Consider the following 27,793-nt stretch of genomic DNA (forward strand, 5'->3'; position numbering starts at 1 on the left):
GAGATCAGTTTCCCCAACATCCCACAAGGCCTGTCATGTTCCAGCCCCGTGAAAGAGAGAACTGCTCTGAAAGTATCATCAGCAGGAGATCGGGGCCGTAGCCACAAGCTGCTGCAGGAAGGTTATCTACTGCTTTCTGCAACAACACGTCTGCACAAATCCGTGTCACATATTAATATCACAGATGGTGATTTTCAGTGAGTCATGCCATCTTGATGTTAACGTTTTGTGTGCCCTTTGCTTTTCTCTATTCTATGAACCGCAACATGTAAATTACAGGCCACATTTTTGGCGGAGTACCTATATTAAAACAACAGGGTAAACCAAGACAATCGAATATCTCTGAGGCAGTGGTTGCAGACCTCAAAAATTTTTACAGGAGGGGTTGACATGTGTTTTGAATTAATGACAAAACCACTCCCTTTCCCTTCACAGGGCCACAATAGCAGCCTGCTTTGGTACAGTAGGATACTGACAAGACCGGGACTGTTACAAAAAAAAAGCATTTATTGAAGTTCGATGCAAGCCAGTCGCATTTCATTACAACACACAGGTTTATACAAAAATAATGTTTCCCTTTTAGAAAAGCAATTTTTAAGGAGATATAAATGATTATTCATGTGTGTATCATAAGACTCCAAAACAAGTTTATAAAGTTTTTTTGTTGTTGTTGCAGGAAAACGAACTGCTACTTTGGTACCAGCATGGTCGAATAAGTTTCATTGACCTTTAAGCCTTCGTAACTGTTAAACTGTTCCCCATTTTCTATACCACTCTCTTGTTGGTGAATAAAGTACAAGGCTAGAGCTGGGGGCAATTAGCTTAGCTTAGCATAAAAACTGGAAACAAAGGGAAATGGATAGCCTGACTCTCTGATTAAAAACAAAAAAAAATCTCCAAACACCTCATATCATTCAAATGACCATGTTATATGATGTTTGTACTTTATATAAGGAAAATGTAGAAGAAAGACAGTTTGTGATTTTAGCAGCAATTAGCATGTCAAGAAAAACCTACAATATTCCTCCCAAAACCACAACTGAAACTGTTATTTTTACATTTCTGTTGGTGTAATACAATGTGTTAATAAGTAAGATTTAGGCAGAGCCAAGCTAGCTGTTTCCATTTGCTTCCAAATTTTATGCTAAGCTAGGCTAAACACCTCCAGCTCCAATCTGCTACTTAACTTTGTCAAATACAGATCATTAAATGACAGTTTTGCCCAGTATGTGTAAAAAGTCTTCAGAGATCCTGCTCTGAAAAGCCAAAATAAAAGCATCCAACCCTTGATTTTTACACTTTACACTAAGAATCTATAAAGTGCTATCCACCAGAAAAGGCTATGTCAAAATGTCATTTTTTCCCCCCATGCCCATATAGCAGTGCATGGATGTCAACCTTTGAGTTGAGTAGTCCGCATGGGAAAAATACCACTTTAGTCCAAATCTGTGGTTAACAACCCTATTTCAGTTCATTATACCCTGTGAGGTTTTGGTGGCGTGACAACAACCTCAAACACATTCTTTACTTCCAGTACATTCAACTAGGCAAGGCGTCCAAATTTAACAGTGGATTTGTTTTTTATTCCTTCATTCCTAATAATCTCAAGGTAAGGTTTTAATTCTGGTGAAAACACATTCTGTACTTTGTAACTTGTATATATGAACTAACAGGTTGGAAAGTCTGTTGTATTTGGGTCTAATACAAGAAAAGACCCATCAACATACAGTACATAACAGTATGAGATCCATGTGTTGTATGAAGACCACAACAATGTAATAGTCTGTATTATAGTCTGTGGTAGCAGTCCTTGGTTCATTTCATGTGGCCGTGTTATTGCATCAAGGGAATGCCTCTTTTCAAATCCCAACTCCAGTTCAATTTGTGGCATTGGATCATTAAGTTCTCCATTGTCTTGGACAATCCCGTACGAGTGGAGTGGACTACTGCGTCTCCAGTCACATGAATGGATGACATTTCTTCAGTTTGTATCAGATTCTTAATGGTCTTTGTTTGTTCTGGACAGATCGTCTCTAGTCTATGTTTCTGTCCGTGTCTCTACTGCCTCTTGGACCCCGCAGCGGGGGCCGCGGTCTGCTGCTGCTGCTGGGTGTTGATCCGGTCGTGGGGGTACGGCAGCCCTGGAGGTCCAGGGGTTCCTGGGGGTCCCGGTGGCCCCGCTGGCCCTGGTTTTCCCCTCGGTCCCGTTGGCCCAATGATGCCCGGTAGTCCAGCCTGACCCTGGATCCCCTGAGGCCCTGAAGGTCCTGGGACTCCGTCTTTACCGGAGGGGCCCACGTCGCCCTTCTGACCCCTCTCACCACGCGGCCCTGGTGTACCGAGGGCCCCCTTAGCTCCTTTGACCCCTACTGCTCCTCTATTGCCGCTGGGACCTGGCTCACCTTGTGCTCCTTTGGCACCAAGAGGTCCTTTCTCTCCGGCAGATCCTCTGCCTCCTATGGGGCCTCGGTCACCTTTGCTCCCAGTCAGTCCCATCGGCCCCTTTGAACCGGATTCACCACGATTCCCTTTAGGCCCCGGTGGCCCAGGAGCACCTGTTGGTACAAGACAGTGAGATGAAGTTAAAAGAATAGTTCACCCAAAATTGAAATTGCACTCATTATCTACTCACCCTCATGTCGACTAAAGGCTGGGAGAAGTTTCAAAGTTATCCGTGGCTTCTCTGAGTTACAGGGGGTCTCGGCGTAGCAGTGCATGTCCATATAACGGTTGCAAATGGATACCAACTGTCTTCGTCACAAAGAGACACACCAAAAAACATCCAAATACCTCCATGCTGCTCGTATGTAATGTCCGTCTTGTATTGAAGCCCCGAAATGCGAAATTGTTCCAAATTTTTTTAAAATAAGTCTATATTTCAAGCTTGTTTGCAGCGGAAGCTCCTCTTCCTCGTCCAAATCTCGTGAGATTTGCGCCGGCGTCAGTAATTGCACTGACGCAAATCTCGCAAAGATTTCGCATTTCGGGGCTTCAGTACAAGACGGACATTACATACGAGCAGCATGGAGGTATTTGGATGTTTTTTGGTGTGTCTTTTTGTTACGAAGACAGTTGGTATCCATTTGCAACCGTTATATGGACATGCACTGCTACGCCGAGACCCCCTGTAACTCAGAGAAGCCACGGAGGACTCTGAAACTTCTCCCAGCCCTTAGTCCACATGAGGGTGAGTAGATAATGAGTGCAATTTGAATTTTGAGTGAATTATTCCTTTAAAAAGAACTGGATGAGACTTTATCCTTCCATTATATAATATTTACTGTACCTTTTACTATTGTGAAGTTCTTGATAAGCTGAGTATGGTGAACGTCCACAAGTTTCATCTCCTCCATCACCATGGACAGGTTCCTGACGTCCACGTCCAGTCGGACATTCAACAACATGTTCTGTTGCCTCAGCGTGTCGGCCAAGTGGAGGAGCAGCAAGACCGTGTTGTTCAGGTTCTGCAGAAAGTATGTGAGGGTGAAGAGAAGAGGGATAACGAGGAGATAAAGAAGAGAAGTAGAGGTCAGTGAGATGAAATACAGAAGTATCACACTATCAGTGGGTGTACTTTGACATAGATCGTTGTTTAGATTGCAGCAGCTGTAAAGTGATTGGCCTGTGTGCTGTTCAGGGTTCCTACGCAAGTATGGAAAGTATGGAAATGTATGGAATTTGATTTCATACATTTCCAGGTCTGGAAAAGTATGGAAAATGGACACTATTATATGGAAATATGTTTTTCTTAATACTTCTCTGGGTTTGGTCTCATCTGAAGTTATTTGGGTTAATTATTTTGTATGTGCTATTGCAGGGTTTCTGCAGGTACCAGCAAATCTAATTTAATGCATTTTAATGCCCTTTTTAATGCCATTTCAAACATTTTTAATGCCCGTGACTGCAAACACTATACATGTGCGTACATACACTTACCTATATACACATACACACACCCAATTACTTGGTTCTGCATGTTATTCACACCAATAGAGGTGCTGCACCGACTGCAATTTTCTGGCCGATCACCGATTTTTAAAAAGCCTGACCCACCGATTCCAATTTTTACTGATAGCGATAAAAAAATTTAAAAAAAGTCAACAGTAGCCTGCCACCACCTAAAAATATGAATTTAGAAAATTCTCCATTTTTTCACCCACGTTTAATTTTACTGTAGATTAAGTGGATAATCCCCATATTTTTCTGCTCTTTGTGCTCTATAGGGATGTAATGATATCAAAATCTCACTGTATGAATCTATCAATTTTTTAATGCCTTTTAGAATCGGGTTTAATGCCTTTTAATGCCATTTAAGGCCTTAATTTTAGCAAAATATATTTAATGACTTTTAATGCTTTTTAATGACCTGCAGAAACCCTGTATTGTACCTAGCTACAATCTCCTGGAAATTATTTGGTTACATAATGGCATACCTCATTCAGAATAATGAAAACAAATGATTAATTGCATGCTTTTTTTTATATTATGCACATCTATTTACTCAAATATCACAAATAATATGAATATTTTAACGAGAAGTCCGGAAATTAGGGTCTGGAAAAAGTATGGAATTTGGAAATTTCAAATGTGTAGGAACCCTGGCTGTTCTTGATCAATAGCAGACTGATGGCCAGGGGCGCAGATAGGTTTTTGAAACTGGGGGGGACAAATTTAGGGTCAGGTTGATTTGGTTTTGTGTATGTCATTATGTCAACCTCCTCTCCCTTTCTTCCATCTGCCTCTGGCCTTGCCGTCCCGTCTCCTGTCCATCCTTCTTCTGACCCTCCTTCTCTCTCTCTTTCTTCTGTCCCTCCCTCTTCTCCCTCTCTCCCTTCTGCCTCTTCAAGCTGTAGATCTAATGCACAACTAGGCCTACTGCTGCTACCCTCCAGTGGATCGCTTTCAGTTTCACCTCCCTCACTGCCATCTTCAGGAACTACCTGCAGGCCAGGACCATGACAAGTTTTTAACATAGCATAAACAAACATTATAACTGCTTTAAGGCATTAGCGCCATTGGCAGTAATTTAACATGGGCATACCTACAGGCTACCACAGAGGCTACCAGTCCCAGGAGCCATATCTCTACTAGAGATTATAAGATTCCATATGGATATGCCAATATAATGTGTTGCTATGGTGGCCAAACTTCCTGTCGGCATAAATGAGCCTGTCAACCAACATCACAGTACAAGCATTTTATTTTAATAAGCTTAAAATAATAAAATATATGTTATTTTGTGTAGTGCATTTTTGTCTATAATGGTTAGTAATGCCTACAAAGTTCAATTCTGGACTCTAAAAAATAATTAACTGTGTCTGTAAGGCGAGATAATAACAAGCTAACAGGCTCAGTCATTCAAATTCAATGGAGGTGATGTATGACAACAACACAATAATTGTGTTAAATACTGATTCACCTTAAATGGAACACATTGCGCCGAGTGTTAGTAACTAAAATAACAGTTCACGGTTTAAAATGATGACGTTAGCAATCGCTGTTGAAACTGTAACCTAACAACTTAGAGTCTAGACCATTAAGCGGCGTTCACACCGGACGTGATAGACGCGAATATAATCGCGCCAGACGCTTCCATCGCGCCGCTTGGTCATTGTGGATCATTCGCGTCCATCGCGTCATTCGCGCTAGACGCTCCGCCCGTTCATTTGAAAACCGGTGATCTCAACCTGCTCTCTTTCCACGTCGATCGTGGCTCATATCACCACCGTTGCTGCATTGTACTACTGCTGTACAAGTCTCAGAAACACCGGAAAACCACCCACCGTCGTGTCTGGGTTCACTGTGTGTGTGTGTGTTGTTGTTGTTTTTTTTGTCCACTCTGTGTAGAAGACGGCAGCGGTGCCCACACACAGCTCATATACAATCAGCTTCTCCTTCATGTTGTTCACAACCGTACAGAGAAGTGACGTCGTCGGCTTGAACTCGTCGCTGATTGGATGTCACGGCGCCATGCCGCCTGAAAAGTTCAATATTTTCAACTTTATTCGCGCCGCTTCAGACGCGCCGCTTCATTCGCGCCGCGTCTCATCGCTCCAGACGCTCCATTCGCGCCGCCTCCGCCTGAATCGCGTGTCATCGCGCCATTTACATTGATTTTCAATGTAGAGTTGCCGCTCCATTCGCGTCTATCGCTTCCGGTGTGAACGCCCCTTTAGGCTTGGCAATATCACGGATTCAAGCAGGCCTACACATTTCCAGAAGACCCCAGAAAGCTGCAATGGACGATTTAATTGATAATAAATAAATGCATAAAGGTTTCCCCCTCCCCTCCCCCTTGTGAAATTGGTCTCTCTTCCTCTATTCTCACTCTGTGTCTCTACTACGATTTTACTTCCACGGCGAGATTTCTTTGAACAGACAGACTACCAACAAAAATTGCAAGGTGATATGATAACGTTTATGATAACACACAGTTTACTTACAGTTGATGCTTTTTGAAAAAACGATGCAATCGTTTTCTGCTTTTTGGGTTTGGCTGGCCTCATCTTGCATGCCGTTTTGTTGTTGGTAGTTCTAGGTTATGGGGTCGGGTCCTAAACTAGGAGCTGTCCCACTGATGCCTGTCATATGCGTTCTGGGTAACTATGGTAACCAGGCTTGAGACGACGCAGCCTACCCAGCTCAACAACCGAATACAGGAGTGTAATACCGTTTCTCGCCACATAGCCCATACGCGTCCAGAGAGGCGCTATTTCGCATTTTCATTTTTTTGCATTTCGAGATTTTTCTCTCCATAAAAGTGAGGGGGACGGATCCAAGTGAATCAGAATCTGGGGGTGTCGAGTCCCACCTGTCCCACCCTCTATCTGCGCCCCTGCTGATGGCAAGGATATATCCAAAAACATGGGTCGAAAACATTTTAAGACTGTTGGTTGTCAGAAAAATGTTCTAAGATAATTCTTGGTTCCTCTGTGGTTTCCACCTGTAGATCCTCTGTGTGTCGGCTCATGCGGCCCTGGCAGGACGAGCTCTCGATGTTGATGTACTTGTACATGGACTGGACGTGGGTGACGGTGGCGTTGATGCTGGAGGAGACGGTGTCGATCTCCATCTCGATGGAGTTGAGTCGACCGTCCAGGGCTGAGAAACGCTCGCCTGTGCGGTTCTCGTAGTACCTGAAGAGAAAGGTTGAGGGTCAAGGGTTAAGGCAAGGATTAGGGATGAAACGCAGGGCCGTTGTATAGGGGAGAAAGGTGATGATAATTCTAGGGGCCCAGCGCCCAGTGGGGCCCATAAAAAACCCCAGTAGTCTAATATTTGTATGACTGATTTATTCTGCGTAAGACCCTGACTATAGTACAACATCTTTCCAAGAATATTTGTCTTATTTCTTGTCCAAATGTCTCATTTCTAGTCAAAACTAATCTCTTTCCACTTAAAATAAGAATCTAAAAGAAAAACCTAAAAATTAACTTGTTTTTAGATCATTTTCACTTAAATTCACAATAAATAGAAAAATCTGCCAGTGAAAGTAAGTTTTTTGTGCTTGTAATAAGGAAGAAAAACTTGCTCCACTATCAGATTTTTTTCTACTTATTCCAAGTGAAAATATGCTTGAAAGAAGTAAAAAGTGTCTAAAAACAAGCTACTTTTAATATGATGTGTCTTATTTTAAGTATAATGAGATTTGTTTTGACTAGAAATTACATTTTGACTAGAAATAAGAGAAATATTCTTGCTAAGATACTTGAGTTTTTGCAGTGTAATGCTGCATTAGCATCAAAACAAAGAAGGCTAAATAAAAAATTATAATACATACGTAGTCTAAGAAAAAAAAAGGAAAAGTTAGGGGGAGGGGCCCACTTTAGTATTCTTTAAGGGGGCCCAGAATTCCTAGCAACGGCCCTGATGAAAGGTTAAAGGAAGTCAATGTAGTACCGTGCTTGGTAACACTTTACTTGACACCTATCTCTATAGCACATTATAACCATACTTATAATGAGTTATAATGCAGTTATAGCACTGTATAACTATAGTTATAAACACTTATAAATGATCATAATGCTTTATAACAATAATCATAACGCACTATAAAGCATTTTATCATGACTTATATTATAATACATTATAATTGTTAGTAACTCGCTGACAATGCCCACATCGATAATTCATTATAAATATAGTTATAATGTGTTATAATTGGCTTATAAACGTGTACTGTATAACTATCATTATAAACACTCATACTGTAAATCACATAAGACTTTATAACAATAAGCATAAAACATTATAGAGCTTTATAACTCTATTATAATACTAAGACCTTATAAGCCATTATAAATAGCTCTATGATGTCTTATGCGTATTGTTATAAAGCCTTATGATAATTAATGAGTGTTTATAATGATAGTTATACACGTTTAAGCCAATTATAACACATTATAACTATATTTATAATGAATTATCGATGTGGGCATTGTCAGCCAGTTATTATAAAACCTGACCTTATAAGTCATGATAAAATGCTTTATAGTGTGTTATGATTATTGTTATAAAGCATTATGATCATTTATGAGTGTTTATAACTATAGTTATACAGTGCTATAACTGCATTATACCTCATTATAAGTATGGTTATAATGTATTATAGAGATAGGCGTCAAGTAAAGTGTTACCCCGTGCTCTTGTAAATGTAATTGAACAAATTGTATGTGGATTACTTGGAATGGTAGTGAAGGTCATGCATGTTTTCCTCGTGTTCATCCATGAAAGATGTCACGTTGTCGAGCTGCATCTGTAGGTTCATCACCTAGAGAAAACACAGACACATGTTGTAGCTCTATCCCCTTCCCTTTTTTATAGTTAAAGGTATGAAAATATACATTGGTTCTAGTTTTATGGCCGCACACACACCTGCTGAGTTAGATCATAGTACACCTCAGTGGACATGGCGATCCTCTGGTGATCTGCTATGATGTTGTTTTGGAGGAAGCGCACGGTTTGCGTGGTGACGCTCGAGTTGGATTTGATGGCGCTCAGGACTCGGCTGTAGTTCTGCCAGTCGGTGGTCAACTTCTGGAGGACCAGAGTCTCCTCGTCTGCTTTCCTCTGCAGGGCGTCTATCCACATCGTACTGGAGAAGGAGAGGGAATGGCAGAACATGTACTGTAAGGACCAGGGGATATAAAAAATACTTCTTTGACGTTCCAATTACCCAACAACTGTTTCATGTTTGCAGTTTTGTGCAGACAGTGATTGCTCTTCTGACTCCTGATGACTTTTCCTTTAGTGTTTCCAAGAGGTTAACCTTTTTGATTTAGAGTGAAATGTCACAACAAACAGTTTCTCTGACATTTCATGACATTACCATCTTGTACCTTTGCTTTATGCTAACTGGCAAATATTGGTACACTCTAAGTTAATGTGGTGTTGTGTTGACTATTACCTGCTAAACATCAGTATGGTAATATGCTGACATTAGCATTTAGCTCACAGAGCCTTAGCATGGCTTTTTCAAATGCTCTCCTCTGTGTTTCCATTCACAAACTATCAAAAAGCAGACAGAAAATCACTAATATTTTCCCTAAATCCTTTTTTTCTGTTGTTAACAGGAAATAATGAGGTAAAAATACAGTTTCTAGTAAACTAATCATGTACACATTGCAAATTCAATCAAACCCACTCAGTCACATTTCAGATTTAAATCAGCATTATGTGTCCCAGCTGTGCCTTTTTCAAGCAGGAGTTGTTTTTCTTACTGTACTTTGCCTTCATAAATAATGGTTTGCATATGAGGATTGTGAAAGAAATTGCAGTTGTGGCTATGAAGCTGGCTTCTGGCCTGCTCTCGGCCATTGATTACGTTCCCCGTTCAGTCAGTTTACTGGAAGTTAATAAACACATGATAAAGTTAGTTGGAAATGATTATAATCTGTAGGGCGCCTGCATGTTGGGGTGGAGATTGTGCCGATAATGACTCTAAATGAGCTAAAAATGTGCTCTTGATCAAGAAATAAAGAAATCTGAAAGTAAAGTGTATCAGGCAGTCGATACCTACATGTAGTCTTAGTATAACGCTGTATATGATGATGTGTTTGTGGGATCCTTATTCACCTGAGAGCCACCGTAGTGTTGACTTGCTGTGCCGTGGCTTTGATGTCGTACTGATCCTCACTCATGGTCTTCATCTTCTCCTCGGTTTCCTCGATCACGTCCTTCCAGCCCTCCACTTGGTCCATGTATCTCTCCAGCGACTGGTTGAGCAGTTTGATCGACATGATGTGGTTTTGCATGTCGCGCATCAGCCGGCTGCTGGTGGTCCTCAGGGTGGCCTGGGCCTGGGAGGCCTGGTCCAGGACCTGGTAGGGGGGGGCAACAAGCAGAAGTGATGGGTGCTTTAAAGGGATAGTTCACCGAAAATTCAAATTGCACTCATTATCTACTCACCCTCATGTGGACTAAGGGCTGGGAGAAGTTTCAGAGTCCTCCGTGGCTTCTCTGAGTTACAGGGGGTCTCGGCGTAGCAGTGCATGTCCATATAACGGTTGCAAATGGATACTACTTTTCTTTGTAACAAAAAGACACACCAGAAAACATCCAAATACCTCCATGCTGCTCGTATGTAATGTCCGTCTTGTATTGAAGCCCCGAAATGCAAAACTGTTTCTCGATTTGGACGGACCAGGAAGAGGAGCTTCCGCTACAAACAAGCTTGAAATATAGACTTATTTAATTTAATTTTTTTCGGAACAATTTCACATTTCGGGGCTTCAACACAAGACGGACATTACATACGAGCAGCATGGAGGTATTTGGATGTTTTTTGCTGTGTCTTTTTGTTACGAAGACAGTTGGTATCCATTTGCAACCGTTATATGGACATGCACTGCAACGCCGAGACCCCCTGTAACTCGGAGAAGCCACGGAGGACTCTGAAACTTCTCCTAGCCCTTAGTCGACATGAGGGTGAGTAGATAATGAGTGCAATTTGAATTATGGGTGAACTATCCCTTTAATTTAACAAATTTCAGTTGTGGACAGTTGTTTGATGTCGTCTTTGTCTCTCAGGACGTAGACGTACCTGCTCCTGTCCCAGTATCATCCTCTGGATGTCTTCAAACTCTCTCTTCAGCCGGCTGATCTCTTCACTGTACAGAGTCACATCCAGACAGCCTGAGCAGTTAGAGGTGGAGCTCAGGTCTGAGAGAAAGGAGAGGAAAGAGGCAGGAAACAGATACAATGAATCAGCATGGGTAAAAAAAACCTCTGGTAACCATGTGTGTTTTCGAAAAGAAATCTTCTCAGGTCCCATGACATCATCTGGATGACTTTACAGTATGCTTCATGAATTACCTTTAAAAACAAGGTGCAGAGTGCACAGAGTTTACAAAGCCAGGAGCATTTGAGTGAACGGGAACATTACCAAATTTAACTAAGTCATTAGGTGGTTGCAAGCTCCCCAAGTTTCCACGGTCCACGGTGAACTTATGCATGTCCTCAAAAAACATGGATAAGAAGTCCTCGAGGTGTTCAGAAGAGAATAAACAAGAATAAACGATGAACAATCTTAAGGGCCAAAGTAAACTACCGGTACACGTTTATATGATTCTGAATAATATCAGAAATCAGCTATTTTATGCTTTTTGGGGGGTTTAAAAGAATTAAGTTATAAAATGTATTCATCATGTTCTGTTGTTGTTGTCACATTCCCTGCTGAGGGAACATAACAATAGCTAAAATTAGACATAAACTAATTGCAAGTCAATCCAGATGCTTTTACCGTCTATTCCTTGCTGAACTCTGTTGATCTTCTTGTGGTAGACGGACTCTTCTTCAGACAAACTGTCGACCTTCCTGAAAACTAGAGACACAGAAGATTACAAGAAAATGTTCAGGAATTAATATTAGGATTCATACTTCAAAACAGAAATGAGACGACACTGGAAATTAAACCGTTACTCCTAAGCAGAAAAACATCAACAACATATGGATGTATAAATACTGCTGAGTGGACGCAGATATGATTAACATCAGCAGTACCTTGGTGTTAACAGGAAATAGGAAGTATTTAAAGGAGCAAAAACAGGAAATTGTCATTTAAGCCCTGATATCAAAACACATTATGTTTTCATTAGCTAACAAACGCTGATGGATGGTGGTTTGGCCAGCTGGGTATGTCCCGCTGCCCCAACATATTTCCCATGAGAGCAACAACCATTTAGTGAGTGTGAGTTTTTTTGCGAGTGCAAGTTTGCATAAAGTGTGTTTGCAGACTTTTTCAGCCTCCTAGTCGTTCCCTCAGGGGACTCATGCAGGTCTGATCCACAGTGTGTTTGCATATAAAAATACTTCCACATGCTTCCTGCACAGATTACCTGCTCCACTCAATTAGCTGCTGTGAAGATGCTCAACATGGTTCACACCACATTTTGTGCATGCATGCATTGCCAGTGGTGTATATTTTTTAAATATTTTCTATGCAATGAGTTCACATAATGTATTTCACTCCAGAAAAGCCTCATGCTAAAAATTGCTTCAGTCCAAACTTGTCACCTCACAGATCTTTGCAGAGGAAAGTATTTGTTGTAAAACAGATGTTTCCTCAGGGAATGGAAAATCAAAGATTAGTGTTTTTCTTTGAGCACATGCACAGTTTAGGAGTTACAGCCAAGTGCAATACTCTCTCTGTTGATACTAAGCTGTTCGGTGCTTTGGTGTCATACAGCTGGGCTGTAATTTGAGAAAAACATAAGCTGAGCTCTGTTTCTATGTATAAAGCGTTACGAAACACTGACATGCCATGTGCTGTTTATAAATGCCCGTTGGCAAATATGACGGTTCGTAAATGCTGATTTACGCTTGGAACGAATCATCTAACTCTAACTGTGATGTAATGTGTTTATTTACATTTAAACAAAACCACAATCTTTCCCTAACTGTAACCAGAGAGCTTTTGTTTCCCCAAACCCAACCACAGCTCGGAGACCCAGTTACCTCCTGCGACTCTGATGCAAGTTATAAATGAAGCACTTGATTCGCTCCAAAAAACATGTTGCCACTGAACAAAAGCCAGCCCGTGATTATGTCGCCACCACAACGTAATGAAGAAAACTGTTCAGTAATAATTGAACTTCATCTCCAGGAAACAGGTTTCATGTGTGTGTTACTCAGCCCGTGTACAAAGGACATCACTGTTACTAATCTAGACATACACACAAGTCACAGTTGTGTTTGCCTCAGACATCTTGCTCTGCACAATACTGTAGCTAAATGCCGATCGCAAATATATCACAGTCACAGGAAGCTTTAGGAAATGGAGCACCTAACCAACAAGGGGATTTATGGGTAAAAGGTTGTACTTAATGTTTTTTGGCAACAGATTTGACAAAGTGGTGGATGTGACAAACCTCGGTGAACATGTAGCTACAGTATGTCGACATGTTTCCTGCACAACATCAGACTTTTATTACCCTTCTGTGCATATGTACTGTATAGCTACGTGAATACAACTTTAAACAGTATGCCTGTGTGTGTGTTGTCTGTTGTGTGGATTTTGCATCACTCTACCACGTCTCTCTCTCTCTCTGAGATCTGAGGTCCCAAGGTGGCGGTTAAAGATAAAGATTTATGGCTTTGAAACCCAATAAAAGAGTCACGTTAATGTGAAAAGCATCTGTCGGTGTGGAGCAGCTGTCAGGTAAAACGTGGCACACAGGAGCCAGGACCTCATTCATTTGATCTATGGGAGTTAAATGGACCTTGTTTTATCGAGACAAACACACACACATACAAATCAAAGTCTGACCGTTCCCCATTGCAAACCTACTTGTAGCTTGTAGCTTGAAACTTTTCTTAAAAATGTGCCAGTATTTTGCTGTACACTGCTAATTGAATATCTAATGCCACTTTTTTGCCACTTCAGGCTGCAAATGTTAGGTCACACTGAGCTCACCAAGTGATGCCAGCACTGCCACGGTGATGATGAGGAACACAACGAATCCGTAAAGGACTTTAACAGCGAGCTGAAGTGAGTGGCTCTGCTGGCACCTCACACAGCCTCCTCTGCTTCGACCTGGACACACAGTGAATACATGTGAGAGGTGAGAAGGTACAACAATGACACAAAAACTCACTGACATTTGTGAAATCTCTTTAAGTTAGAGTCCATCAAACATTCAGCCAAACCCACTGGTTATTTATCAGCCAGAGTGCACTTCTTCATTACCACAGTATGAACTTAAACAACTAAATGTCAGTAAAACCAAAAATTAAATTTTTTTGAATATCTTTTCATAATATTATTTAGACCCTATTTCCTGAGCTTTAAAGGGATAGTTCAAATTGGCCCATTGCCATAATCCCTATAGTCAGAGCAGTAGGTTCATTACCTTTAATTGTCGGTGCAAGCTGTTTTTAGAACGAAAAACTGTCCCTGAAGGCAACGCGCATCAGCGGTTTTGCATGAATAAAACAACTCTGTCTGGTAACGTTCTGTTATTATCTCATAGCATGGTGAATGTGCAGGTCACAACTTGTCCACGAGAGCGTTTTGGAGTTGTTGGATTGTGTATTTGATGAGTCTGATGAGGGAAACCAAGAAATCCCATTAGTCTCCGTAGCGTAGCTCTGAGCAGCTCACGGCTCTGCTCCACCGTTCTAAAAACAGCTTGCACCGACAATTAAAGGTAACAAACCTACTGCTATGACTATAGGGATTATGGCAATGGGCCAATTTGCCAAAAATGTTGAACTATCCCTTTAAGCATCACCTCCCCTTACTCTAGTGATGCTGCAGCTGCATCTAAAAATAAGTCAGATGGGACGAGAAACATGAGCTGTCAGGAATCACCAAGGTTTCAAACAAACCCTCAAGCAAGTCAAGAGAGGAGAACTGAAGGGGTTCATTTTGACCTTCTCAGTGCAGTTATGTCTACACACACACACACACACACACACACACAGTTTTTGTGTGTCATTAGGGATTATTATTGAATTTTAAGGTTTTCTCTCAGTGCTCTTTGACTCTGGTCCTGTCAAACTCATCTTCCCAAATCTCCCTGCAGACGTATCGTAGGAGATGGAAAAAATGCAAATCAGATGAAAACAAGAACCCGAGTTGTGTGGAGCCACATTGAAAAGTCAAACTCAGGCATTCACGCTCGAGCCGTGCGTGAACACACATGGCCTGTGTGTACATAACATGTCACTGTTGATACGAATGGCTTTGTTTGTTGTTGTTGGACTTGTGCGCATGTGTACATGGCCCTCACCTCTAAATGAAGGCATTTCCTCCTCCTCTCCAGTGAAGTCCTCCTCTGGAAAACAAGACGAGGAAAACATGCAAACATGACAATATGAAACAACACAAACTGGACTTTTTGAAATGTTTGCTCTCATGACAATTCAAACTACTCTTTAATACTTAAAACAGGGCTTGTTGCAATCAACAGCATATGGGTCTTTGTCATCCTGGTTGAGTTGCAGCTAAATGGCATGTAATTGTAACTGTGTTAAGATATGATGGGATATCATCATTACAATGCCACATTTATGTCATTTCAGATGGATAGTAGGTATTACTCAAGATCATTGTGTAATGTAAAGTTAATCTGAAAAGGATATGGTTGACATTATAGCACAACATCCATCAAATTGAGGTTTAATAACACATTTCTTTGGTTTCCTATTCAAAGTTGCAATTTGCATGTCAATGTAAATGATATTTTCAACGTCTCATGAAGTTGTAATTAAGATGGATTAACACCAGACTCATTTACTGCTCTCTACCAAACTGATCTCCAGATTCAATCGATAAGCGACAGTCGTGTATAATGAACTGGTTGACACATTGATCGTTACCTTTGAAAAGCTGGTTTTCATATCCACCATAGTTGTCTGCCAACAGAAGAGAGGAGAGGAAGGTTACAAAACAAAACAAAACGTTAGAAGAGCTGAACTGAACTGAACTGACTGAAGCAAATTGTACCGGAGCCACCGACAAGTTTTATTACTCCTGTTGTAAATCATACAAACCAGTTGCCTCACTTCTCCCCCTCTGAATTCTCTGGGTTGTAGCCTACAGTGTGTTTGGTATGAGGCTGTCGTCTCAACAACAACAAAAATGCCTGTTTTTGTTCAGTGGAGCAAGGTTTGAAGCTTTGTGTGCTGAGAGTATTGTGTATGTGTGTGTGTTGTGTTGTGTGTGCATGTGTCTAGGGAGGTTGTCAACACACGCTGGAAGGCTGAAAACAGACACAGTACGAATGACAGAATACAACCAGAGGACTTAATAACCCAATAGTCTACTTGCCAGCCCATAGGGCCCCATTGTGAACCCGGAAATGTTGAGTACCCCAAAGTTTTATGTTAGAAATATATAGTATGGGTCCCCAGTATTCAGAAACTGCCGGATGCTAACTTATATATATGGGGCATAACATACATAATTAGCATAAATAAGCATAATTGCCTATAAGGGCAATATTTCAACAAAATTGACTTGGCTGATCTGGGCAATATTGGAGTGGTTTTAGGGGTTATTGATGATGCTGAATCCATTTCTGACATTTTCAAAATTCAAAATGGCTGTCTAAACCAGAAGTGACCAGATTTTAACCGCCAGTGGGCCGATTTTGATGGATTTCAAAATCTGGTCACTTCCGGTTTAGACAGCCATTTTGAATTTTGAAAATGTCAGAAATGGATTCAGCATCAATAACCCCTAAAACCACACTAATATTGCCCAGATCAGCCGTTGAAATATTGCCCAAAGCAATTATGATAATGTATGCTAATTATGTCAATTATGCTAATTGTTCACTATACACAAGTTAGCATCCGGCAGTTTCTGAATGCTGGGGACCCATACTATATATTACTTCAAATACATGAGTTATATGTCCAACCAGCATCCTCTAAAACTTAAGATTTGGCTTAAAATCCATCAAAATCGGCCCACTGGCAGTTAAAATCTGGTCACGTCCGGTTTAGACAGCCATTTTGAATTTTGAAAATGTCAGAAATGGATTCAGCATCATCAATAACCCCTAAAACCACTCCAATATGGCCCAGATCAGCCAAGTCAATTTTGTTGAAATATTGCCAATATAGGCAATTATGCTAATTTATGCTAATTATGTCAATTATGCTAATTGTCCAATATATATAAGTTAGCATCCGGCAGTTTCTAAATACTGGGGACCCATACTATCTATTTCTAACATAAAACTTTGGGGTACTCAACATTTCCGGGTACTCATTGTTGGCAAGTAGACTACAAGGAAAGACAGTTTACTTTAAAGTCTCAGACTACACTCAACGTCATGTTTTTATAACTGTATGTAACAGCAGACTCTATACAACATGTCATTTTAACTGTGCACCACTCAAACCCCACACCTGAGGGCCTGCAGTCGTGGAGCTTGACGTTGGGGGAAACGGAAACACTCGGGGAGTTTGGTTTTCTGAAAGAAGGAAAAGCAACCGGGGACTCACTGAGACGCATGCAGGGAAACGTGGGTTTGGCAGGTTGTTGACAAGCTGAAGAGAGACAGTTGGACGCGTTCCTGTGTTGATGCTGCCAAAAGGAGCTGCAGCCTTTAAGCTAACAATGTCAGGCTGCCATATGATGTAATGTATGTGGACATGTTGAAGACTTACTTTGTCTCTGCACCTGAATATACTTGACTTAACAATTATTGTGGAAAATGTGGAAAATGTGTTGACTGACTCCAGACAGATGTTTTAAAGCACCAGTCCACCGGAGGAAAAATCGACTGCAGCAGTTTTACTCGTGGCGTCGGCTGCTTGGCTTGGCCTCCATCTGACCACTAACATCATATAATCTGATCATAGTATCTGATTTTATCATGTAATCTTATTCCTGCTTCCAAGAGGCGCAACATCAGTGGTTGCAGCAGCAGGTGCACGAAATCTACCTATGTGCATTTCACAATTCCCCCTAGTGGCTGAAGTGGAGACTTCTGGGACTAAAACCACCGACTAAACAATAAGAGTGCATTATTTAACATGCCTGCAAGTGCATCCCATCCAGGTTTTCCTCTGGAGACACTTCCTTTGTGTTGTGTTTGCACCACTAAATGTGGAGCTCTTGAGGCCATCGTATTTGTGTGTTTCAGTTGAGTAATTCTCAGTACAAGCAATGCATTTGTGGAGACTATGTTGTTGGATTTACTAGTTTACAGTTCATTTTGAGCTGTCAGAAGATATATATATGTACTTTTTTTTAGTTTATTCCATGTCTTTCTGAAACCAAACTGTCTGCTGCGGTTAACCACATAATCAGCTCAACACAGAGGGAAGTCTGGGCGCTGACGGAGAGAGAGCCAGAGAAAAATAGTTTTAAAGGTCATGAAGCTGGTGGTAGCGCCACACAATGTCCGATGAAGATCTGCTCTGCATCTATTAACTTACACAAAGTTGTTGTCCAGACTGTTTCGGTGCATTTTTATCCACTTCTCAGCTACTGCACATACACAACAGTTTATCTCTATTCACTATGAGAAGTTAATAACCGGGTTCAAGAAGGGTGATGATTTGATGATGACACAAACAGGATCAGGTTTAGGTTTTGATCTCAGGTTTTCCCACAAATGATTTGGCTTAAACCAAAGAAAGAAAACATAGGCTACCTCCACAAGTTTTGATAGAACAAACTTGACTTGCAAACGTCACTGTGAGGCAAATGTTTATATGAGTCACTGCCTGGTGGAACAGCTGAGGTCAGGTCTGGGTGGACAAGTCACAAAACACTGAGGCTGCTGACATAATGATGGAGGGAGGAGAGAGAGGAGTGGTGGAGAGAGGAGAGGTGAAGGTAATCATGTACAAAAAAAAAAGACTGCAATTAAGAAAGCGTATCAAAAATAGAAAAGTGCAGAAACAGAAATGTCAGTCGATGCTCTGAAGTTGTCAAAACATCTCAGAGAGACCGATCTGCACAAACTCTTCCAGGATTACAGACTGATTTATCTAGTATTGGTACGTTGAGCTGAGACTTGATCACTTAAAAAAGGTCACATAAAATGACCTGCAGCAGTAATGGTGACAATTACATACTGTAAGAAATGATTGACATGATGACTCGTTTCCATCTAAGCACATTAGATCAAATGGTAAGATGTAGCGTACTGTGAAAATGAGACGCTGTCGTTCCCCTCAGGTCTGTGGAGCACTTCAGTGTCTTTCAGCTCATCGTTTCGGTTTTATAACCTGCAACTTTAACCTCATTTTAAGCAGCTCTCAGTAGAAAAGATTAAATAAATCCATTGTCCAATCCATCCAACAACAAACACCAGACCAGACAGACAAAGTTAGAGTCTATAGGTGGTGAACTACATGGAGCTACAAGGTGAATAGATTGTGGACTCCCTTTTGCTAGCTGACTAGAAAAAATTTTTTTTGTTTCTTAAAGCAGAACAATGCAAGTCGGCCGGAAATAGCTCGCTCCTTCGTTGGTTTCTCTTTTTTTCCCTCTCCGGAGCTCCCCCACAGTTCTGGTAGGCACATGTCACTGTCGTAAAAAAAAAAAAAAACTCGCCGCCACCACCTCCGCCCCCTACACGTGCTTGTGTTTACTGCTGTTTGCTAAGCCCTGCTAACACCGAGCTAATGCTAACACGGAGCTAACGGAGCTAATGCTAACACGGAGCTAACGCTAGCACAGAGCTAACGCTAATACAGCCACACACAGGCACAAAGACACAGACATACACACAGATGAATAAATGTTCCAAAACGCGAAGATGTGTGTGTGTGTCATGATGTATTACATTATCTTATAAAAGACCCATGGTGTGTGTGTCTGTGTTAGCATTAGCTCCCCGTTAGCCACAAGCTGAACTTCCTCAGTACAAACATTTCATGTTTCCATGGTTTCCTCCGACTTTCCGAACTCAAACCAATCACGATTCATGACATGCATGACGTCATATGCGTTCTTATCTCGTACTGCCGTAAGGCAGTTTCTCGCGATACTTCTATCCATTGACGAGATTTGTAACACCGAGACGGACGACTGATCTTGCAAGTGCGGTTTTCAGCCAGTGGGGGGGGTGAGCGCATTGGCCTAGACCCCATTCACTTCATAACAGGTCACTCAACCATCACAGTGACTCTGAGCCACAATAATTACAGCCCAAATCCTGCATAGTTCTGCTTTAACAAGTTAGAAAACAAGTCGCTGACAAGTTTTGGCCCCCAAGTGGCCAAAAAATGAACTTCCACTCCTTTAAAATCAGATCACAAACTTGTTCACCAGTTTTTTTTGTTTGTTTGTTTTTTTTTAGAGAAGAATGACACATGAAGATTAAAAATGCAAACACAGAGTTTCAGCATGAGTAGCAGTGAGACTAGTATTGAGTATTGAGAGTGCAGTGCGGTTGTGTAGGGTTGTGGTATGGTATCACAATAACACAACACTATGTGGACTTTTACTCAGCTTTCCCACCCTGATTAAAACACATTTCTGTGGGAAAAGTGAATTCTTGTCATTTTTTGGACTTCTGTGGTATGAAAATAGTTAGATCCAGATGTTTCACTGTCAGCACATAATTTTCTATTGCAAAGCTGGAATTCCAAAACATCACAATCAATAACCTCCCTCAAATATATTTATTGGCTCCTTGGTTATATTTCCCCTCCATCCCTCTCTCCTTGCTGCTCTTCTTCTTCTTCCTCTCTCTCTCTCTCTTTCTCTCTTCGTGTTTTTCAAACTCTCTGTGGAAAAAAAAAACCCTGGTTTCTGTCTCGTTAGTGAGGAAGTCGACCCGTCCAACACACACACGGCAGAGCTGAGCCGATCTGACAGCAGCACGACACGGCTCCATCAGGTCGTACCTATACAGCCAGGTCATGGCAAAACATGGTGGAGCTACTTAGTATGTATTTGATTCAGTCTGAATCAGTGTATGAACCTAAAATACACTTTTTTATTTGAGTACATTCTCTGTCCACATTAGTCGGTTATTTTATGTATTACTTCTTTATCATTATTATAAAACTGCTTACTGTATGTTAATGTTTCAAATTACAACTTAAACTTAAACCCAACCTGCCAGTTTGGGTCCATACATAGGCTATAAACAGATGTGAGTATGCTGTACAGTTCTGTATATCCTATGTTACATGCTTGAGGTTTGGCAAACACGTGGTTAAGATTAGGGAAACTTGTGGTCACGGTTAATGCAGAAGCGATTAATTAAAAGATCTGTGACGGGAAACAAACCCTGATCACGAGCCTGAAACTCAGACCCACCTACAGTACATGCCAACATCACCCCCCCGACCCTAACTTTCCATCTCACTACTTAAAGGGAACATCACTCCCTATATGGCATGTGAGTCTAAACCCCTGATCTGGAAAGATGATATAGGTAATAGGATGAGTGGGTATTAAGATTTAGGTTAATGTGACTGGAAGAAATTACTTAACATATGCAATTACTTTTAATATTTTTAAATAAATATATTAAGACCAGGCGTGCCATTGGGTGGATGTATTTTGTGGCCCGCCTGTAGCCTGTATACTAAATGGATCTAACTAGACCTGGTTGTTCAGTTGTTTATCCAGACTGAGAAGGAGACAGTGAATGGAAATGTTTGGTTGCAGCTCGTGTGCACTTAGCTGTAAGAAGAAGTAAATATATATACAGCAAGGGTGTGCTAAAGAAACTCTACTAAACATTTCCACCAGTCTTTCCCAATCCTGAACAGAGAGTAATTCAATAAAAGGCACAATAAGGCCAAGGAAATTACTATCTCTTCATAATCTGCCTGGAAAACTCTTTTTGACAAACCATATCATACGGCTGTTAAATTCTGTTTTGACAACTGGTTCCTTTGTTTTGCAAATTAACTGCAGAGCAGCTGACCACTCGGCTCCGCTGGTCAAGGTTGCTGAACTGAAAATAAACTGCTGCTCTCTGCAAAATACCATTAAATTGCTTTGATTTTTAATAGTTCATGCTCATGGGCCGTGTCAAACTGAACACAAATAAGACTAATAAGACTGGTGAGATGAGAATAACACTTCACGGACATAAGTATGTGGATACCAAAACATCACACTTTTCCACAATTAGCCAAGCTTTTGCAGTTGGAGTTTATCCCAACTTTATCCCAATGGTCAATTCTTTCCACAACAAGAAAACAAGATCTTTACGGACCTTATGTCAGAATGAAACAGGAAACTAATGCCATAAACTAATGCCATACACTGGTATATGACTCAATACCTTAGCTATAGGATTTCATTTCCCTCAGTTTGGAACAAAGGATTGATATCCTGATATGCTGATCCTGAAAAACAGTCTAGGGACAAATGACCCAATCTATTTTGTCTATACACTTGTAGGCATTGTGTACAACTCAATATACTACCAACATTTTCCTGATGTGAACAACCTACAAATACAAATTACTTCATTAATCCCCAAAGGGAAATTCATTTGTCTGTCATCTCGTCTACCATTTGCAGAAGAATTAAAAAGCCTGATGGCTGGAGGTTTAAACGATCTTCTATATTTCTCCGTCCTGCAGCGAAGAGAGAGATAAAACCTTAGTAAAACCTTTGGGAACACAACGGGTTTGACCTTATACCTGCAGTCACCCCAACTTTCCAGTCACCTGATTCCCTGTATCCACCTGCTCACCTGTTCCCCATTAGTTCCCTCAAGCATCAGACTGAAGGTCACAAGACATAACTTGGACAAATTCGCCTCAACTCTCAAGCATAAGAATAGAAAAAACGTCTTTACATGAGTCTCCAACGTCTTGTCTCTACAACGCTTAATTAACTCACCGCAAAATCGTCAAGGCAATGTTACAGTGACTAGCCATGCACCACACCTATGAAAATATCAACCAGGGGACATGAGGCAGATAATATGTTACAGGCTGCTTTCTACAGAGCTTTTCCAACCAGTTCCATAAGAATACATGTACAAGCGATTGTATATACGTAGGTATCAGTTACAGAATTAAACACAAGGTTACGGGCAAGTGACTGCAGGGCTTTAAGGTAAACTGAGTGAAGTTACAAAAATAAACACAACAAATATCAGGATGTTTCTCTTCAACCACATGGAGTCAATCAGCAGCCTCCTCCTCCTACTGTAACCCCCTCCGTCCTCTTTCACCGTCAGACGTTTGTGAATGCAGCAACCAGGGCCTTTTCTTGAGTCAGCTAACCATCAGCGCCACTTTATGTTTGTGGTTCCTCTGTGGTGGTTTCTCTCAGGGGGGTTTTGGACTTTTCAAACCCCTTCCCCACCCAGCGCGTCCTCTCTCCATCACCCCTCTGTGACTTTGCTTTCGACAGGGGATTGTGCAAAGTGTTAGCGTCACTTTCCTCTAACCTTACCACCCAGGTTATTGTACTGTACGTGGTTGTGATGCCCTCATTATTAAGACGCTTATTCAACATGTCATATGAGTTTGACCAGAAAAGTCCTCCTTAAATCCCAGTTTTAAATAAAACCAGGAGTCATGGGCCTTACTCCAGACCAGAGTGGCGGTCTTGACCACAAACGAGTCCCTCCCCAAAATCTCTGAGCTCATCCAAGTCATTTAGGTAGGCTATACCCTCTGACAAGAATGTGTGGTCTCCTTACCAAACTATTAACGCCTGGTATGTGTTGCTGCAGCCTGCAGAGCTGAAGTTATAGGCTATAGACAAGCCGTTACAAGGGGAATGCTTCTTTTTTTGTGGCCTGGCAGTGAAACGGGAGATTTTCAGAGTCACAATCCCATAAACGCATCATGTTTTCTCTGGACTAAACCGCTTTGCATAGCCAGGCTGAGACACGCAGACAAGCCTGGTTGGGTTTACAGGACTCTGAGGCCAAAGGGTGTGTACAATACTCTCTAATGCTTTGTTTGGTATTTCTTCACTCGCCCTCAAATTTCACATCATCATCGTAGGCAAACTTCCCACACAGATAGAGATGGATAACGACGTATCGGCTATGGGTGGTACTGTGTTGACGCATTAATTTGGACCGGTTTTCTGCACCAATATCTCTTTTTGATGGCCCTATAATCTGCTTAGCTCATGGTTATTTATTGAATTACCACGAGATGCATTACAAAAACTAGTTTGGTTGCTATTGTCATCAGTTAAAGAGAGATACATTATCCATCACTTGACATTAGCTTGCTAACATATCAGCTGTTCTGTTGGAGCACATTCATTTAAGAGTAAAAAAAAGTTAATGGGTTAAAAATTATGTAAATCAACCTCAAATCACAGCTTTAGCCTTATTGGCATTAATGTCCCAATAGCATTAGCTAGGCTAGCTTAAATCTCCTTTGATTGGAAGGAAAACAAACGACAATGTTGACCAGAGGAGTCACTTATAGTTAGTTAAATGTTATCAAAGTGCCAAAACATCTACATGAAATGGGATTAAAACCAGTATAAATACAAATCTACCTCTCACCATAATAATAACACCTCTATCTTTTTAAACACGTATCCAGTTGCTGCACATTCAACATTTTTATGTGTATAGTTTTAGTGTAAAAACAGGGAAAAAATCCAGCAGAAACATTAAGATACGCCAAGTGAGAAAAATAAATCAAAAAAGTGCATAGTGGACTCAGTAGGAAGGAGTCGATATGACGTAGGTAGGATAGTCTCGTAGCGGCTCGTTCTCCTCTCAGTCCAAATTCAAGACGCTACGACTCTCGGTTAAAGCTGCTGCCACAGCAGAAAAGGCATTAAGAGAACAAGAAAAACCCTCTTTCTTCACTCTCTTCCTTCAGTCACTCTTTCCTTGTCCTTTGCCAACCATACACCTGTCTCCTAACCTTCCCCCCTTCTCCACTGCCTTCCTCTTCTCCGAGCCCCCTCCTCCTCCTCCTCCACCTCTTCCTCCAGCCCTGGTAGGAATGTATGAGGCAGCATGTTTTGTTCTGGTCGGTCTGGGTTGAACTCGTTTTCAGCCAGACTGGAGACCACATTAACAGACCTCCTGCGCTGTTTGGCTCAGGGATGTCCTGTGTATGTTCTTGGGAGTTAATTTGCTGTGTCATCCTGAGGTTCACTCAACATAAAAATTGCATTAAATAAAAAAAAAATTAAAAGAAATCCACATAAAAGAGATAGCCTAAACAAATGCTAATATCTATTCAATACAGCAGAAGTTCATATTCATGCTTTGTAATGTGTGTAATCAGTATGAGCATAAGCAGACAGCTGAATAAACTCTCTGAAGAATTATATTTCATTTTTGGGGGCAGATGACTTTCATTTAATTTAGTGAATAAAGTTAGTATGACAGTTTAAGTAAATTTTTGATTTTCATTCTTGTACTATGGCAAGGAGATTTCTTACAATCTTGGTTATAGTTATCAGATAAAAACAACTTCTGATTTCTAGCCAGCAACCGTTGATTTTCGCTGGCAGATTCAGATAGTGGTTAAAAAGCTGTCTCCAACTGACTTTTTGTATTGTTTCTCACTGACTTTGTTGAAACAAGAACCTTGTAAAAGGATGGTTTGAATCCACACTAGATGCCTGTGCACATGAAACCACTGTAAATAAAGGCATAAAAGCCTCCCAAGAAAAACTTTAAAAAAGAAAAAAGCAAAAGAAAGAAACAGCTGACAAATAACCAAATTATTTATTTGGTAGATGCTCTTGAACCGACTGTTAGTTAGTTAGTTAGTTAGTTAGTTAGTTAGTTAGTTAGTTAGTTAGTTAGTTAGTTAGTTAGTTAGTTAGTTAGTTAGTTAGTTAGTTAGTTAGTTAGTTAGTTAGTTAGATCAAGGAAAGTGCTTTAAGCAAAGTGGTGTCCATGGACCCCTAGAGATCCTTGAAGGAGTTCAGGTTAAAAGAAAAAAGTGAATAACACAATGACAATGAGTCAGTGAATTAATACTCTTAATACTTTCAGTAATAAAAGATCTACCTCCCCATATCCTGAGGAGATGTGAGACCCTGGCCTGGGACAAAAGTTCATCAAATGGGGGCACATGGCCTAATCTCAGTTCGGCTACATCACAGGAACTAAGGCACGACCCAGACAAACACAGGCATCACATCACTGAACACATTCACAAGACTGGCACGTGATCTGTGGGAAGTGGAGCGCTGAAGTACAACAACAACAATCACCACTCAGCAAATTAGGAAATCGCAGCTTAACACCTCCAACACCAAGTTTAGACACATTACTGTAGCTACTGTGATATTTCACTTCTAATTGATAATAAATACTGGTCAAAATCCATCATGTGCCAATGTATGTCAGCATTTCTCAACATCTTTCCAAGCTGTTCACCCACATGTGGGATTTCTTTCTGCTTCGTTTCATTCCCTCTCTGTTATCCTCTCTTACTGTTTCCTCTCATCTCTGTCAGCCCTTCACTTCTCCCACTGTACGTCTGGGAAACATGTATGAGCCTCTGCATCTGCACTGGCAGCTCCCCTTTCATGCCGTGTTGTGAAAGCGCTCAAATTCGAATGTTATGTTTTCACTCTCCATCTTTTAAAAAGGGGGATATTAAGTCAATCTGCGGCAGGCTGGCAGAGTTAGGGAACATTTTATGTTTTATGAAACAGGGCTGTGGTGTGCACGCACGCACGTATAGAGACTTAAAGCTGACTGATCAAAGTCTCACGTCCAAGAACAACAAGCTGACACTTTCTCAGGATCCACTCGTCCAAGTTTCTGGTCAGATGAGAAACACATGTGGTCGCCGGTGCCCTGTGCAGGTGCTTGCCTGCATGCCACCATGACAGATACAGTTCCTGGCTGCACTTTAAAGTATTTTTCACATAAGAAAACGCACCCAGTCATTAGTAAGAGAAGTTTTTATGCATTCAAAGGGAAAGGAAGGATGTAGTAAAGAGGTTTTTCTACCTTTCATGATTCCTGGCTCAAGAATCCTGTATTTAAAAAAAAAACTTGTCCAATTTCCTGAAGCTGAGCTTGATGGTGATGATGATGATGATGGCGGTGATGCTGCAGTCTTGTCCAGGAATAGCAAAGGTTGTCAGCAATTTACCTTTGAGCTGTCAGCAAAATCACTCCTGCTGCAACATTTTTTTCCACTTGTCTCCAAATTTCCCAAGAAATGAAAAGGTCCCAAAAAAGAAAAAAATGAAATGACTTCCACAGCTTTACAAAAATGGAGAGGAACACCTCAGGATGAAGCCGCACTAGATGTCAGCCCATAAGGGCAAAAGGTGTGCACAGATTATCTCAAGACTTCTTGCTGTATGAGTCTAACAATGCTAAAGGAAGCTGGACAGAGTTCGTCTACCTTTTGGACATGTGTGTTTGCCTGCAGCAGCTCTCTGGCATCACCCCTCTCCCATCCAGAGCCTGAGAAAACTAAACCTCCTCAGACAGAAACCATGTGCAAGTTTAGAGAAGGAGGGAGGGAGGGAGAGAGGAGGAGGAGGAGAGGGAGGAAGAAGGGCAAGAAAAAGAAAGAGCAAAGCAGAGTGAGAGAGATGGGAGGGGAACAAAGAAACTGGAAAATGAGGGAGGGACTGGAAAAGGGACAGGATAAAAATTAAAAAAAAAGAAGAGGGAGAGGGAGAGGGAGGGTCTCTGTGTTTTGTTGAAAGTTGGTTTTGTGGCCGGGGCTAATTGCTAACAAATGTCTGAACATTGTGGAGTGAGCACCTTGAATATCTTGTGGCCTTGGCCTGCGAGACAGGAAAATATGCCCTGTGAACACACACCTACACACCTACACACACACACACACACACATACGGTTACACACATGTCAAAGCTATAATCCCTCTCTGGCACCGGCTCGCAGTCTTCTCGGCTTGCTCCCGCTAAACCCCCCGACT

The 27,793-nt window shown here is 41.3% G+C and overlaps 1 protein-coding gene across 1 annotated transcript; it reads right to left on the bottom strand.

The window, feature by feature from the left end:
• Positions 1-495: 495 nt before the first annotated feature.
• On the bottom strand, positions 496-27,381 carry scara3 (scavenger receptor class A, member 3). Its single transcript, XM_085771726.1, has 12 exons — positions 26,847-27,381; positions 15,820-15,855; positions 15,231-15,275; positions 13,913-14,032; positions 11,741-11,821; positions 11,042-11,160; positions 10,075-10,319; positions 8,875-9,094; positions 8,682-8,770; positions 6,944-7,136; positions 3,287-3,464; positions 496-2,555 (listed from the first exon to the last, which is right to left on the bottom strand). The coding sequence occupies exons 1-12, from the start codon at positions 26,851-26,853 to the stop codon at positions 2,059-2,061; spliced, it is 1,830 nt and encodes a 609-aa protein (XP_085627852.1). The 5' UTR covers positions 26,854-27,381; the 3' UTR covers positions 496-2,058.
• Between the last annotated feature and the right edge of the window lie 412 nt (positions 27,382-27,793).

This window comes from Trachurus japonicus, chromosome 24 (assembly GCF_045865225.1).
Source record: "Trachurus japonicus isolate A0001 chromosome 24, Traja_1.0".
Taxonomy (NCBI): Eukaryota; Metazoa; Chordata; class Actinopteri; order Carangiformes; family Carangidae; genus Trachurus; species Trachurus japonicus.

What these genes read in the sequence shown, in the direction of transcription:
- scara3 (XM_085771726.1), bottom strand. An exon ending in GGCAGTGCTGGCATCACTTG is followed by an intron (nt 11,822 to 13,912) that starts GTGAGCTCAGTG and finishes CTGTGTCTCTAG; the next exon opens with TTTTCAGGAAGGTCGACAGT. An exon ending in AACACTACGGTGGCTCTCAG is followed by an intron (nt 9,095 to 10,074) that starts GTGAATAAGGAT and finishes CTCCTTCTCCAG; the next exon opens with TACGATGTGGATAGACGCCC.